The sequence below is a fragment of the Sarcophilus harrisii genome, chromosome 2 (genome assembly GCF_902635505.1).
Source record: "Sarcophilus harrisii chromosome 2, mSarHar1.11, whole genome shotgun sequence".
NCBI classification, from domain to species: domain Eukaryota; kingdom Metazoa; phylum Chordata; class Mammalia; order Dasyuromorphia; family Dasyuridae; genus Sarcophilus; species Sarcophilus harrisii.
This window is the reverse complement of record NC_045427.1, coordinates 633,769,702-633,784,881: the sequence shown is the minus strand read 5'-3', so window position 1 is coordinate 633,784,881 and position 15,180 is coordinate 633,769,702. Positions and strand designations below refer to the sequence as shown.

The 15,180-nt window shown below is 44.2% G+C and overlaps 1 protein-coding gene across 1 annotated transcript; it reads left to right on the top strand.

Annotated features, from left to right (window-relative positions):
• Window positions 1–8: 8 nt before the first annotated feature.
• KIFBP (kinesin family binding protein) lies at window positions 9–14,707 on the top strand. Its single transcript, XM_031956864.1, has 7 exons — window positions 9–501; window positions 3,322–3,420; window positions 5,927–6,006; window positions 6,230–6,413; window positions 7,960–8,044; window positions 9,844–9,953; window positions 13,345–14,707. The coding sequence occupies exons 1-7, from the start codon at window positions 79–81 to the stop codon at window positions 14,221–14,223; spliced, it is 1,860 nt and encodes a 619-aa protein (XP_031812724.1). The 5' UTR covers window positions 9–78; the 3' UTR covers window positions 14,224–14,707.
• The last annotated feature ends 473 nt before the right edge of the window (window positions 14,708–15,180 follow it).

The following is a 15,180-nucleotide window of genomic DNA, read 5'->3' as shown; positions in this document are numbered from 1 at the left end:
GCCCCGCCCCCCGGAGTGTGCGTGGCGCGGGCGCGGCCTGGCGCGAGGGGCAGCGGCCGGGCGGACAAGGCGGGCGCCATGGCGACCCCGGCGGCCTGGGCCGCGGCCTGCGAGAGGTTCCGCACGTCTCTGTCCCTGTCGCAGGTGGAGTCTCAGAAGGATCCGGAGAACGACCCTTACAAGTCTAAGTACCGCGCCCGGGAACTGCTGCAGGAGGTGAAGGCGCTGTTGGGGCCCGCGGCCGACGAGGACGAGGACGAGGAGGCGGGCGGAGGCCCGGGCGCGGAGGAGGGGCCTGCGGCGGAGCGCGCCGGGCCGGGGGCCGGGGCTGAGCCCAGCACGCGGGCCGTGCGTCTGGCCGCCGTGGAGCTGCAGCTGGGCCTCAATCATCTCGACACGGAAGAGCTGGCGGCCGGCGAGGAACACCTGCAAAACTGCCTGCGCCTGGTGCGGCGCAGCCGCCTCGAGCCCGCCGCCGTGTCCCTGCACCTGCAGGCCCAGGTGTGGCCCGGGGCAGGGGGGAGCGGGGGAGGGGATCGGGGCCCGGCCTCCGGGGCGTGGGGGAGGGGGTCTCCCCCGGGGGCCCGGCCTCTGGGGCGTGGGGGAGGGGGTCTCCCCCGGGGGCCCGGCCTTCGGGGAGCGGGGGAGGGGATCGGGACCCGGCCTCTGGGGAGCGGAGAAGGGGATCGGGGCCCGGCCTCCGGGGCGTGGGGGAGGGGATCTCCCCCGGGGACCCGGCCTCTGGGGCGTGGGGGAGGGGACCGCCTGCAGGCCCAGGTCTGATGGAGAGGGCAGAATCCTCGGCTTCGGCAGTGCTCCTGCGGGCTTGAGGAGACCGGGTGTCTGCAGGGTTCCCCTTCTCCTCCCCCCCCCCCCCAGCCCCGTGCAGTGACTGCCTTTGCAGGCCCCCGGGGATGGCAGAGGGGGACAGCCACACCCCTTCTGTGTCCCACCACGCGCTGGACCAAGGCTGCTCGGAGCGGGAGACCACCCCCCCTCTGTAATCAGTCACTTTCCTCGCGTCTGACTCCCCGTGACCCCGTTTGGGGTTTCCTTGGCAGTGATCCTGGCACGGTTTGCCATTTGCTTCTCCAGCTCATTTTCCATATGGGGAAACTGAGGCGGTCAGGATTCTGTGACTTGCCATGGGTCACAGGGCTCCATCTGCACTTGGGTCTTCTGACGTCAAACCCAATGCTGATCACTGGGGTTCGCCTCCCCTCCCCCAATTCCACAGTCTGGAGCCAGGGGATCTCACCGGCACCTCCGCATCACCCGTCCCGCCCCTTTTTTTACAAGGGAAGAAACAAGTGGAGGCCCAGAGGAAGCCCTCAGACGGGGCACCACAGCTGCAGACGGCAGTGCTCATCTTTTATGTCTGCAGCATTCGTTTCTGACTCCTCTCCACTTTCTTCCCTCCTTGTTCCCTTTTAGAAATCATCTCTTTGGGGAAGAGCCAGGCCAGAGGTTCTTAGTCTAAGAACTGTGAACTTCAAACAAAAAAGTTGATTGACAGTTATATTTTAATAGAAGTGGTTTTCTTTATAATCCTACGTCTCTGATTTTATTCATTTAAGGACACTGTTCTGAGAAGGGATTTCTAAGTTCTCTCTCCGGTTGATATTCCCTGTTCCAAAGTCTTGATATAAGCTCTGTAAAGACCCTGTTGCTCCTTGTTCTCAGAGGCCTGGCTGCCCTGACCTGTTTCTTTAGTTCTGTGCTTGGATCCCACACTCCCATGGAGTTGACTTGGGGTTTTTGAAAAAAAGTTTTTTATGTAAATTCTTTCTCCCCATAGTATTTTTTTTTTCAAATACACGTAAAGGTAGTTTTCAAGATTCATTTTTGTAAGATTTTATAGTTTTCAGGATTCATTTTTGTTTTTTTTTTTTTTTTAGGATATATTCTCTTTTTTTTTTTTTTTTTATTTAATACAGGATTCATTTTTGTAAGATTTTGTTCAATTTTTTTTTCTTCCCCCTCCCCAGGATATCTATTATAGATTTTACATGTACAGTATTTTAAAACATTTCCATATTTGTCCTATTGTGTAAGAAAAATCAGAATAAAAGGGGGGAAAAACACAACAAAGAAAAAACATAAAGTGAAAATGCTGTGCTTTGATCCTCATTGGATCCTCTCTGGATGCAGATGGCATTTTGCATCCCAACTGTCTCGGATCACTGCATTGCTGAGAAGAGCTAAATCATTCACAGTTCTTCATCACACAATCTTGGTGATGCTGAGTACAGTGTTCTGGTTCTGCTCATTTCACTCAGCATCGGTTCACGTAGGTCTTTCCAGTCTTTTCTGAAATCATTCTGCTCATTCTTATAGAACAATAATACTCCTATCACTGCTTATTTAGTCATCCCCCAATTGATGGACATTCACCCAGTTTCTAATTCCTTGCCACTACAAAAAGAACTCTGGGTGACTCCTGCAGAAGGATCCTTGGGGTTCCTGCCTCTGACAGATCATTCCTGACATTCAGAGCCCTTAATTTTCTAACCTATTTTTACTTTTCCGACCTTTTACTCTTTTCAGTAGAACCTTCTTAGTCCGACGAGATCAGACTGTTCCTTCGTTCCCCTTGATGATCATCCATTTATGGAATGGCCTTCCCATCACATAATGTCCAAGTTTGAGGGCTCCTCTGGGCCCTGCTGGTCCTTTAGGTCCTTCTGAAGTCATACCTCTGGGGGAAGTCTTCCTTGCCTGTCCTAGCCCATCCTCTGAACGCTGTTAGCGCTGGCTCTTCTGACTTGTCCAATACCTGTCTGATGTGCAGATAGAGCGGGGCACATCCTGGCCAAGTCCTTGTGGGTCTGGAGTGCAGCAGGGCTCAGCAAGTGGAAGGCGCTGGCCGTTCCTAATGGGTGGTGACAGATGTCTTAGAGCATGGTGGCCACCTCTGGTGGGGAGGCGTGGGCAGCAGCAGTGTCTGTGCTCGGATGCCTGGAGATTGTCAGCCAGAAGGCGAGTTGTCCTGGGGCCCCACGCTGGAGACTATCATCAGGGGAGCTACAATCCACCTGAGGAAGCACGGCCCCTATGGGGTACTGGGGAGAACATGGTGAAAAGGCTCAGGCCTTCTGCTTGTTTTACTGCCGTGCCTGTTTGGCTCGTCGGGCCAGAAGTGACTCGGAGGCCCAACCCCTTTTCTGCTCCAGGCCTGCCTACTCCTAAGCAGCACTAAACTGCCGAAAAGGGGCAACATGGAGAGGAGCTGGGTAATTCCCTTCATCCCTGTGGACCATTGTTTCCTATAAAATGAGTAACATTTTCTCTGATTGTAATTCATGTCTCTCTTCTTTCTAGAATAATCTGGGTATCCTGTGGTCTGAAAGAGATGAAATTGAGACTGCACAAACTTACCTAGAGTCTGCAGAAGCCCTGTATAATCAGTATATGAAAGAGGTATGGGAAGCTTTCAGAGATCAGTTAGGCAGAAGTTAATAGGGGAAAAAAATCTGATGTTCTGGTGAGACTTTAGATCCCTGGAGCCTCCCTAATTAGGTTGGTGTGAATGCTTGTGCCATAGATGAGGATGACATTGCAATTTTATAAATATGTCTTGATGTTATCCCTTTCAGCAAGATTGGTTGGGAGATGGATGATGCTGCTACAGGGATTTGTGTAGTTGTGAGAGTCTGTGGTGTTGCAGTTTAAAAAGGGTTTAAAAATTCTGAATTGTTTTCTCAGACTTGCTTTAAGAATTGTTGTGCTTCCAGGAAAGCAAATGAAAGTGTAATGTCTGAAACCTTTAGGACATCACAGTTCTAAAAAGCTCATAAACAACTGCATTAAAGCAAATTTTAAATTCTGTTTTGAGAATTGAGGGACATAACTTAAATAATTGGATATTATTAAATTAAATGCTTCTCAAAACCAAAAATAGAAATCATTCTTTTATTTTCATCATTTTCAAATTTGGGTTTTAAGGCATACACACACGCATAAATACACACATACATATAGTTTCTGTTTGAGTACACACTGGGAATATTTGTAGTGGTTTTATAGACATGTGTATTATCCAATTATTGATGTTGTAAGAAAACATTTAGTACATCTCACACTAGTAATAGCAAAGAAATTCATAATTTCATTATTTTTGTTTTTGTTTTTTTTTTTAAATAAGAGTACACAAGAATTTTATGTGTCTTAGGAAAGCTGAGGTGATATAATATGGAGAATAGCACCTGGATCTATGTGCTCCAGGTGGCTCTGGTTTCTGCTGCTGACTAGTCATGTGCCTTGAAGCACATTCTACAATGTCTTTCTCCCTCTGTGAAATGGCAGCACTACTCTGCTCTCAGTATTTATGTCATAGGGTCATTGTAAGCACTACATCAGACCCTTACTGGGAGAAGCTATTGAAAAGTGACCCATGCAAATGGAAGGAGGTTTCCTGGTTGCTCATTGGAGGGGATTAAAGACTGATTTATTACCCAAGTGAAATCACATAACAATCAGAACAGAATTGGTTATTCTAAAGCACTGATTTTTAGGATACTAAAAAAATTTCTAATTTAAGGTGCATCTCCCAGAATAAGCTGGATAACATGAAACTATAGTAACAACAACAACAAAAGCCCAAAGCACCTCTCAGTAAAAAGGAATGTTGGAAGTCATATCTGTAAATAGAGTTCAAACGACTCCCTTCTCCCAGATTGGTTGTACCTCTTCAGGAAGGCAAAAAACTCCAGCAAGATGTTTACTAATGTGCCTTCATATACATAAACTAAGGACTCTTTTACAGTATTGTGTCAGGACTTCACATATATGTATAGAAAAAAAAGATTAAATAGAATTTAGTATTTCTTTATGTCACAGAATTTTGGTGGCAACATGACTACACATTGTAAAGTCTTATTTTTTACCTATCCTTAGGTTGATAGGAAAACAGGAAGCTAATTAATGAGAGAAGTGGAGGGAAAGGCTGCTTTGACTCTTCTTGGGGGGAGGGCATCTGCATCCTAAGAAAAGATAGACATGACATAGATTATTGTGTTTGTGGGTGTCCCCATCAGCGAAGCCTGTCTTATGCATATTAAATAGTTTTCTGAATTGTTGACAGGGCTGTGGAGTAGCCTTACCACAGCAGCGCCTTTGTCAGAGCCTCTGGAGACCTCCTTGTCCATTGTGACCTGCCTTAGCAATGCTTTTCTGTTTCAGTGGCTTCAGTCAGCCTAGGAGCTGAATTAGAAATCTGTTCAGAAGTCCCATCAGTGTGATAGGCTTCTTTTGGAAAAGAGCTGAGTTACTGGTTGGAACTGTCTGTTTAATCCAATGTAAGGCACATTATTGATGGTCATGTACTTATGAAAGGAAAGTTGGGCAAAATGAAGTATTCTCTTGTTGGCGGTTGCCCTGAGAGGGTCATCCCAGGTTGGGGGAACTTAGAGTAAAAACACTTTTTATTCTGGAAGGGAGTTATACGTTTTCTTGTTACGGAGGAAAAGCTGAGGATGTCTAAGTATTTGTTCTTAACTTTTCCTACTGATCAGTTTAAAATAGTATTGCCATGTAAGATTGTGTTATCCACTGATTGGTTCAACTTTTGAATGTGTAGGGAAGAACCAGGGTCTCGGACTTGCCTACTGAACTCTCTGCCTCCCTCATAACTGTGAATTGGGGAGTGTTGCTGGCCCAAACAATGAAGATATTTTGTGATGGTTTCTTAGCGGGAAAAGATTTTTTAGGGGTTAGGAAACAAAGCCTGGATTGCAGTAGTGTTTGAGCCTCTCGTTAAATCTTAAGTTTGAGACTTTAGCTTGGGTAAAATTGAGTGATGTTCCCATCTGTGGACCTAATTGTGTTGTGTTCTTAGCTCAGTAGAACTAGTAAAAAAGAAGACTTTGGGCTTTCTCCTTTTCACCAGAAGAGGGAGCCTGGTATTCACAAAGCTTCTCTCTTCTAGATTGGGAACCCTCCTCTTGATCCCAATGAGCACTTTCTGCCCGAGGAAGAGAAGCTTACGGAGCAGGAGAGATCCAGAAGGTGAGTGTTCAGTGTTCCCAGGTGACCTTCAGTAAAGCTCAGAAAGTCTGCCTTCAAAGTGTAGTCATTTCTTCTTGTGGAAGGTTTTTAAGTGGAAATGTGTGCTACCCTGCCCCTCTTATCAGTGCTAGCACAAGTGAGATTCCTTCTTGGGGTAGAGTTTGGACTAGCTAGCATTTCTGCAATTCTGTGATTCTCTGACCCTGACCTGTTGTCATCACAGATTTGAGAAGGCGTATACTCATACCTTGTATTACCTGGCTCAAGTCTATCAGCACTTGGAAATGATTGAGAAAGCTGCTCAGTATTGCCACACCACCCTTAAACGACAGCTGGAATACAGTGGCTACCACCCTGTAGAATGGGCTATCAATGCTGCTACCTTGTCCCAATATTACATCAATAAGGTAAGCATTTTTCAGAAGGAAAGCCCAGTGGCTGTTCTGGATGGTCTTGAAATAGAGTCCTGAATAAAGAAATCAGAATTCTGTTTTCTTTCTTACACTCATGGTAAGAATTCCTGATGGGAACTCTTTCCGGCCACGAAATCGGGAAGTCTTTCTGGCCATAAAATCAAGGTTATTTCCCTGATTTTCATAGCTTGGATGGAAAAGTCAGCCTGGAACTTCCAGCCTTGGCCTTCCAGCTCACTCTAACCCTGCATCATCTATAACAGAACCTGAGGGAGAAGCCAGCATTCCATTTTTGAGAACCAAGGTTCAAATGCTGGTCTTTCCACCGGGCACTTTCTTCTCTCTGCCTCTTGGTTACCTTATTTATAAAATTGAGGAGTTGGACTTAGATGGTCTGTATTAAGTTAAATTGAGCTTTTATTTTGTTTGCAGAAATAGTTTTATCTTTATCAATTGTGGTTTCTCTAAGTAACTGTAATCTAATAACTTGTCATAATTTCATAAGGAAGTTGGTAAATCACATGTGATATGTTTCAGTTATTCTGAGTATTAGCTTCTTTGTGATAACCCTTTTTGCAGGCTTAGGTAATGGACTTTCAAGAGCTGTGTGAGATGTCTCTTTATTTGCAAACCATGTGGTGAATAGAGGAGGGGAATAGTTGGTTATCAGAATTTACTTCTTGGTATTTTAAAAGCAGATAATTTAATTTTAAATTTTAACTAACTGTTCCCTTTATGTAATCTTTTATCTTGTCTAGGAGGCCAGGTCTTGGTTGACCTTTTATTTTAGTGATTTAGACTAAAGGATTTAATGGAGGAAGCATTAGTTTGAATAAAAGCTGATAAAATATCTACTCATTGTTAGCACAAGGAGAGCTCATTTTTTTCCCATGCTGTTGTGCCCTAGCCAATGCAGATTATTAAGTTGGATGCAGCTTTATTTTTCAATCTTTCAGAGAGTAACACATGATTCAAAAACCACAAAACCTAAGGGACAACCATAAACCACCCCATCTAGGCCTCCATATAGATTTCCTCATCAGGAAGCCAAGCACAGCTGGAGGGAAGGGCCAGGGAGGTTTTATACCCATGCTTCCCCCTATTCTTGGGGACTGTAGCTCTATATCATGGTTCTTAACCATTTTTGTGTTCTAGACTTTTTTGGCAATTGGATGAAGCCTGTAATTCTTTTTCAGAATTATGTTTTTAGATGCATAAAATAAAACATAGGGATACAAAACAATAAAGTATATACTCCAAATATACTCCACGATAAAAAGTCCTCCTGCAGATAGTATTCTTAGTCAATTCTTCATGTTTAGGGAACTGTGTGTACTACAGTTTCTTCTCAGGCTTACTTATCTAATCAAATGAGAGGTTGTATATGTGAGTATATCTTGTGTGCTGAAGAAAGGGATTTTTGGTAGGATTTTTAAATAGCTTTTATTACTTGAGCTTTATTTAAAGATTGCATTTCCTATTAATAGTTTCCAGTCTAGAAATTCAAATCTCATTTCACTGTTGATTGCTTTTCTCATAGCAATGTTTTATGGAGTCCAGACATTGTTTATCCGCTGCCAGTGTCATCTTTAGCCAGGCCGAACAGACTCCATCAACAGAAGACAGTGAGTGTGGGTGTTTTTATATTACATAATTCTTGAAAGCATTTTCTTAACTGTGATGAAGATAACATGTCAGAAATTGGGGTATGTTTGGCAGTTGGCAGTTGCGGTAATAGTTGACCAATTTCTTTGGTAATAGCAAAGTTTTTCTGAGTCACTCCCAAGCCAAAATTCTTAATTTTGGAAACAAGAGACTTTTTCCTTACCTCTTTAGTAACTTTTTGGGATTTTGAGAATGTGTTCCTGGGGCCCTGAGAGCTTTCTCTTGTGAGGCTCCTCTCTCTGAACTGAATGATCTTGATTTACTGAGTTATTTGCATGTTCTCTCCCCCTCTTAGGATGGGAGCTCTAGGAGAGCAATAGTTGGGTTTTTGCCTTTTGCCTTTTTTGCCTAAAAAGGCCTTGTGATTAGCACAGAAAAGGTCCTTAATTAATGTCGATGCATTGAGAAAGTGAGTGAGTGACTTGTTCATGATCCCACAGCCAATGGGAGTCATAAGTAGGATGTCAATTCTTTTGACTCTGGCACCAGAATTTCTGTACACTACGTAAACTGCTCCTGACATTTAAATTACACCAAATTTATTCCAAAATGGAAAAGACTGAACTTTTCATAAAGTCAAGTAAGAGTTACTTCTTAGATGATTCTTGAATATTTTGAGAAAATCAGTACTCTGGGCAAGAATTGAGAGAGCTTAATCCCAGAAAAAGCCTGTGATGTAATTTGTTTGAGAAATCATTTCCTTGAGTCTCTTCCATATGAAAGAGCTGAGGATATTTAACTGGGAGAAGAGAAGGCTTGGAGCTGGCTGGGGCAAGGTGATCTTCAAGTATTCAAAAGGCTGTTTTAGGGAGGAGGGTTACACCCAGAAGCAGAGATTTGAAGTTACAAAGCAGGCAAGTGTAGACTTATTTCAAGAAAAACTTCCCAATAAGGGACTACTGTTCAAGAACAGAATGGACTCCTTCAGAAGATTGTGTGCTGAAATCTTGTGCTGAGGCTAAATGGCCACGTGCATATTCTGTGAAGATTCTTTTTTCGTTATGGACTTTATTGAAAGGCCTACGATGTTCCTTCCAACTCTGGAATTCTCAGGTTCTTTAGGCTTTTTAAAGTCTCATTCATTTAATGTCAGTTTTGTAATTTGATATAGATGGTTGACTTGGGATAGCTGTAAGGATTTAAAAAACTAGTTTCTAAGAATGAAGTTATCAAAAAGCACAAATCTAGAGAGAGAAGATTGCATATTTTGTTCTATTTTGACCATGGGTCAGATTATTAGCTTGGGGGAGTGTTCATCAGTTTTGTTCTTTACCCTTTGCCTTCATTGCTACTAGACCTAAATTTAAGAGTACCAACATAATCATGACTTTACCACCAAACACCTGATCTCACCCTAAAATTTTTATTTCTCTGTTGAAATTTTTACTAGTTCACTGTTTGATTTCACAGTGACAGGATCCAATTTTTTTGTTACCTGGTTAAAAGAAAGTATGCTAACTTGAAGGGTAAGTGTTGGCTATGTTAATTAAAAATTTCTTTCTGTCCTTTATACAGAAAGAAATTCTAATTATAAGTAGTGACAAATTATATAGATTCTGAAGAAGTACTAATAGATGGAATAGTTGGGGTGTTTTTCTTTCATAATTTAAAAACCGCCACTGGATATAATGAGGATTGATGTTTTTGGAAACCTACAAATATCCCTTTGAGATGCCTAATTAAAATGCTTAATGCACAGAACTTTGAAAGGTAGCTAAATCATGAATTTAAAGATGGCCTGTGTTGTATGTCTTATCAGCCGAAACAGAACAAGACCAACAAGATCTTCGTCAGAGAAAAGCAGAAATTGCCAGATGCTGGATTAAATACTGCTTGAATCTCCTACAGAATGCACAGGCCTCACTGGAGGTAGGAAGTCAAAAAGAATTTTATTTGTGTTTAGGTTCCTCCCAAGCTTTAGCTTACGAATCTGTACAAAGGAAGTGCTTGATAAATAATTTCTGAGTACTTGGTGAATTCATAACAGAAAGTAGCTCTTTCAAGATTCAAAAAAGCGAAAATCTCTCCAGTCCCTGGGACTTTTAAAAGTGTATCTGAAAGCAATCTTGGTTCACTACCCCCGATCCTCCACAGTCCATGGGAGATGACACCAAGGGCAATGCCCATCTTTAAAATGTGGGAGAGGGCTTAGGTGGGCAGAATCCTTTCATGGACAGGTAGGGCCGAGGAAACAAGTTGACAGTTTGGCTATACCCATGAAGCATTTTTAATGAAACTGGAAGGAAAGGGGGCCCTTGGACTCAAGTGAGGGAGAGCTGCGAACATTTCTTTTAAGCATGTATAGATTCTCACGTTGGCAGTTACTGAGGTGCTATCTGTGGGGCCAGAGCCAGGCCTGGAGACAGCAGGCCAGGGGGAGGGTGGGAAGTCTGCCCTGGGGGCGACACCATTCTGCGAGCGTTCATTCGGTAATGATCAACCTTTCTGTGTACCTCCCCATCTCTACAAAATTTTAGAATAATCTTCACATAATAAAATAATCACACACAAAAATTTAAAAATCACATTTTTTGATGGAGGTATGAGGTCAGTAAGCATTAATAAAGCACCTATTGTGTGCCAGGCACCAGGCTAAGTGCTTTACAGAAACTGCATTTAGTTCTCACAGCCACCTTGGAGGAGGGAAATTCTATGGTGATCTCCATTTTACAGTGTATGAAACAGGCAAAAAAATGAAGGGCACGCAGCTAGCAGGTGGGAAACCCGGCATCTTCTCCAGTGCACCAGCCAAGGGCAGGGCAGGGTGGTCTTTGTTCTTCTGAAGTGTCCCTAGTGTGCCTAGCTGGGCCCTGGAGATACAGATGTGAATGTGAGATGGGCCCTGTCCCGGAGAAGCCCAGCTCCCATTAAGGGAACACTGTGGAGATGGTGTGATCTTCAGAAGGAAACCACAGGCTGGCAGCTCTCCCAAAGTACAACCACTAGGGAGACTGAGGAGACACATCTGGGGCCCAACATTGCCATGTACATTCTGCAGGATTTCGGGTAAAGCCTGTGCCCTCTGCAGCCCCAGTCTCCCCTCCTGTAGGATGAGGGGCCTTTCTGCTCTAGATCTGTCAGCCTTAGAGTAGCCAGGGCAGGATTGATTTATGATTACCTAGCATGTGGTCTATTATACATATACTGTATATCACAGAATATATCCCAGAGCAGAAGGAAGTTGGTCAGGGTTTGCCTTCCTGGGCAGGATAGTGTTCAAATATCTGAACTGGGTAGGCCAGGTGGGAGGTCAAGCTGGGCTAAACTGTGACCCGCTAATGCAAGGCTCCTTCATGTGGACTCTGTGAATTTTCTAGTATAACTATATTTCAATGTGCTTAGTTTCCTGGAGATTGTTTCACTTAAAAGCTGGATTCCAAGAAAGGCTCCATAGTCTTCCCCAGGCACTCAGAAGGAGCTGAGACATGGAGGTCCAAGAACTTGTTCTCTGGGAAGCACTCCAGAGCACCTGGCATTCACATGACAGGGTAGAAGAGGACTGCTTATAGACTGAAGGTCTTCCACATACTCCTAATTGCAGGTGACACTGTTCTGATTCTATCAGCCTCTAAAATAAGGTCTGTGATCACCTCCGAATTTGGCCAGGTGACCCATACAGGCTCGTTGGACAGACACAGAATAGACGCTTGTGAGCAGGCAGGGCATGGGGTCCAAACTCGTCGGAGGATGAGAGCAGGCTCTCTTGGATTTGGGAAGTAAAACAGTGCTTTTGGTGAATCCCAGGCTTCACCCCAAAGCAAAGGCCATCTTTTTTAACATCAGCATTTTTCTAGTGACAGAGTTGGCAACAAGTCAGAGACAGTGATAGTTTCTGCCTTGGGAGAACTTTCAAGCCTGTAACAGCAGCAGCATTGAACAAGCAAATGTGCCAGGCACTAAGTAAGCGCCAGAGGCACAAGTAGGAACAAAAAGACAGTCTGCCTGCGGGCCATGAGCACTTAAAAAGAGCCAAGCAGGGTAGGACCCATGGGAGAGAGCAACCCAATGAAGCAAAAAGGGAGAGGACAAATGGAAGCTCCAGGAGACAGCAACTAATTAGAATGGGAATAAATTCAGTAAAGGACAGACTAAAAATGTTAAGCCAAGAGAACCTCAGGACACTTGATGTCATGGGCACATCAGAAGGAAACTTGGAGTGAAAAATATGCATGAGGCTTATTTGGGGTGGACAGTGGTTCTTAGAATCCCTCCCCCCCTCCCCCCCCCCCCCCCCCCCCCCCCCCAGTCTACCCAGGTGGAAGCAGAGGACACCCATGGCAATCCCGGGAGACTTTATTGAGGAGATGACATGGCAAGAGATGTCTGAGAAAGAGATTTGGGTGAGCTAGTGAGGGGAAGGTATTCAAAAAGAATTTAAAGGGTTTTGTCTATTGAATTTTAAATGGAACCTTGCTCATTGGCCTGCATAAGCCCTGAGAGTGATAGTGGCCAAAGTAACTGCCCCGATTTCCTTTGGCATGCTGAAGCTCATGCCCAGTAAGTTTGGCTTTGTGGATGCATGGGGCTGCTCCACTGCTTTGTTGTTGGAAAATGGAAAGGTCTGTTGGAGCCCCTGGAGTGCTTCTCTGCCCTGAGGCTGTGTCTTGATCACATGAAGGTGGTGACCATTTTTGGTGTTTTGACTTGGGTCTCTTGACTTACCTGCTTATTAGTTTTTTAGTAGGGTTTATTATATGAGCCTTTTGGGGAGATCTGGCTTTAAAATTCCCATGTTCCTTACCAGCTTCAATTTTCCTTACCCTTCTCATATCAAAGGATTCTAGGAATAAGGGCTGAAAGGGAACATAGAACTCAACCACTCCAACTTATTTCATAGAAAAAGAAACTGAGACCCAGGGGAAAAGAACCATTATTGCTCTGGATATCCTCATTTTCTCCCCACATTAGAGATGGTCATTTTATATTTATATAATATCTATTCATAAATTGTCATAATTTCATGTCCCTACTAGGAAGGAGATTAATAAGTGGTGATCTGTATAGCAGGTAAATGAATCTCTAGAGAATGTTCTATAGCGAACAAATTGTATTAACACAGAGGTTTCTTTACTTTTTTCCTTTTGTTTCGTTAAATATTCTGCCTCTGCTTGGCTTTCTTAATGTACTCTAGAGGAGAATGTTAGTTCTTTCTCTTGTGTTAGCCATTGGGAGTATAACCAAAAAAAAAAAAAGATGCTCATTGTTAAAATGATAGTACATTGAGATCCTGCTTTAGCCTTTTGCTTTTCTTCCTTTTCAGGACAACATAGGAGAACTTGACCTTGATAAACAGGCTGAACTCAAAGCTCAGAGAAAAAGGGAAGAAGATGAGAAGGAAAATGGCAGGAAGAAAGTGGTCCTCTTTGGCACTAGCGACGTGTGCGACGCCATCTTGGCCATGGAGGAGAAGGTGGCCTGTGTGCCCCCGTTAGACTTTAGGGAAGCCAGAGAGGTGTTTTTAGTGGGCCAGAACTACGTGTTCGAGGCCAAGGAGTACTTTCAGGTTGATGGGTATATCACTGACCATATCGAAATTGTCCAGGACCACAGTTCTCTGTTTAAGGTGCTGGCCTTCTTTGAAGAGGACTATGAGAGGCGCTGCAAGATGCACAAGCGGAGAATAGACATGCTAGAGCCCCTCACAGTAGACCTCAATCCACAGTATTATCTGTTGATCAACCGGCAGCTTCAGTTTGAGCTGGCCCACACCTATTATGAGATGATGGACTTAAAGGTAGCCATCGCCAACAGGCTAGAGGAGCTCGATTCACACACGATAAAGAAAATCAATTCCCTGGCCCAGTCAGCCATCAAGTACTATGAACTCTTCCTAGACTCCCTTAAGGACCCCAATAAGGTGTTTCCAGAGCAGCTCGGGGAAGACGTTCTCCGTCCTGCCCTGGTAGCCAAGTTCCACATTGCTCGACTCTATGGCAAACTCATCACTTCTGATGGTAGGAAGGAGTTAGACAACATGCAGGCTTCCTTGGAATACTACACGTTCTTGGTTGACTACTGTGAGAGGTACCCCGAGGCCGTCCGTGCCGTAGACACTGAGCTAGAACTCAGTAAAGAGATGGCAGGGCTGCTGCCAGCCAAAATGGAGAGGCTGCGAGCCAAGCTGAGTCCCTTTACTTAAATCCTTATCCCTGGTCATGGAAATGTGCAATAGAGCAGGATCCTTCAGCCTCAGGCCCCTTCCAGGGTACTTATCTCCAGTGAGTAGGGAAGCACAGATAGCTCTCTCCGACCCACTTGTCAGTAAAATGAGTTAACAGTTTTTGTCTTGATTTTGTACATTTTTTCTGTAAAATTTGTGTTTGAGATGGCTTGTTCCCTACCTTTCCTGCTGAATACTACTTAAGAGGTGACTCAAACGAAGATGCTAGATGTAGCTGGGGTATAAAAATTAACTTTTTAAAGAGAAATAGATTTTTCCCGGGGGGGGGAGGGGGCAAAAACCCATGAGTTTCCTGCATATTCCTAGAATCCTAACTTCCCAAAGAAATGTTTACCCAATGATAACTAACCTATAATTTATTTTGTATGTTGTAAAATTCTTTGTCTATATTATAGGAAAAAATTATTAGAGATGTAATAAACGACTTGCTTCACTAACAGAATGTTTGTTTAGCTGCTTTTTGTCATTGTCTTAGATCCGGTCTGATTCTGACCATCTCTATGGTTACCACAGTTATTTCAGACTGAGATGTACAACTTGGGAATAAAATCTAAACTCTCATCATATGGAGACTCCTGGCCTCCTCATGTCCAGAGGTGACTCTTGAGCCACCTTGCAAAGGACAAGCTCTGGAAGGTCTTGCCAGAGTGCAGGTACTTGGAGGGTGGGCCGGATAGTTGGGCTCATCAAATGGGGGAACAGCACAAGGTGCGGGGCTCAAGTCCTGGGCAGCAGGGCAATTGACCCTTGGTCCTAGATTGCTCATTTCTGCTTTTACAGTGACTGGGTTAGAAAAGCGGGGAAAGGATGCTCAGGATCACAAAATTCCCTCTGGCCGGTAGGTTGACCTACAGGCCTGTAGGGACAAGCTAAATCCATGTTGACAGCCTTATAAACAATCAGGCAAGGGGAGCA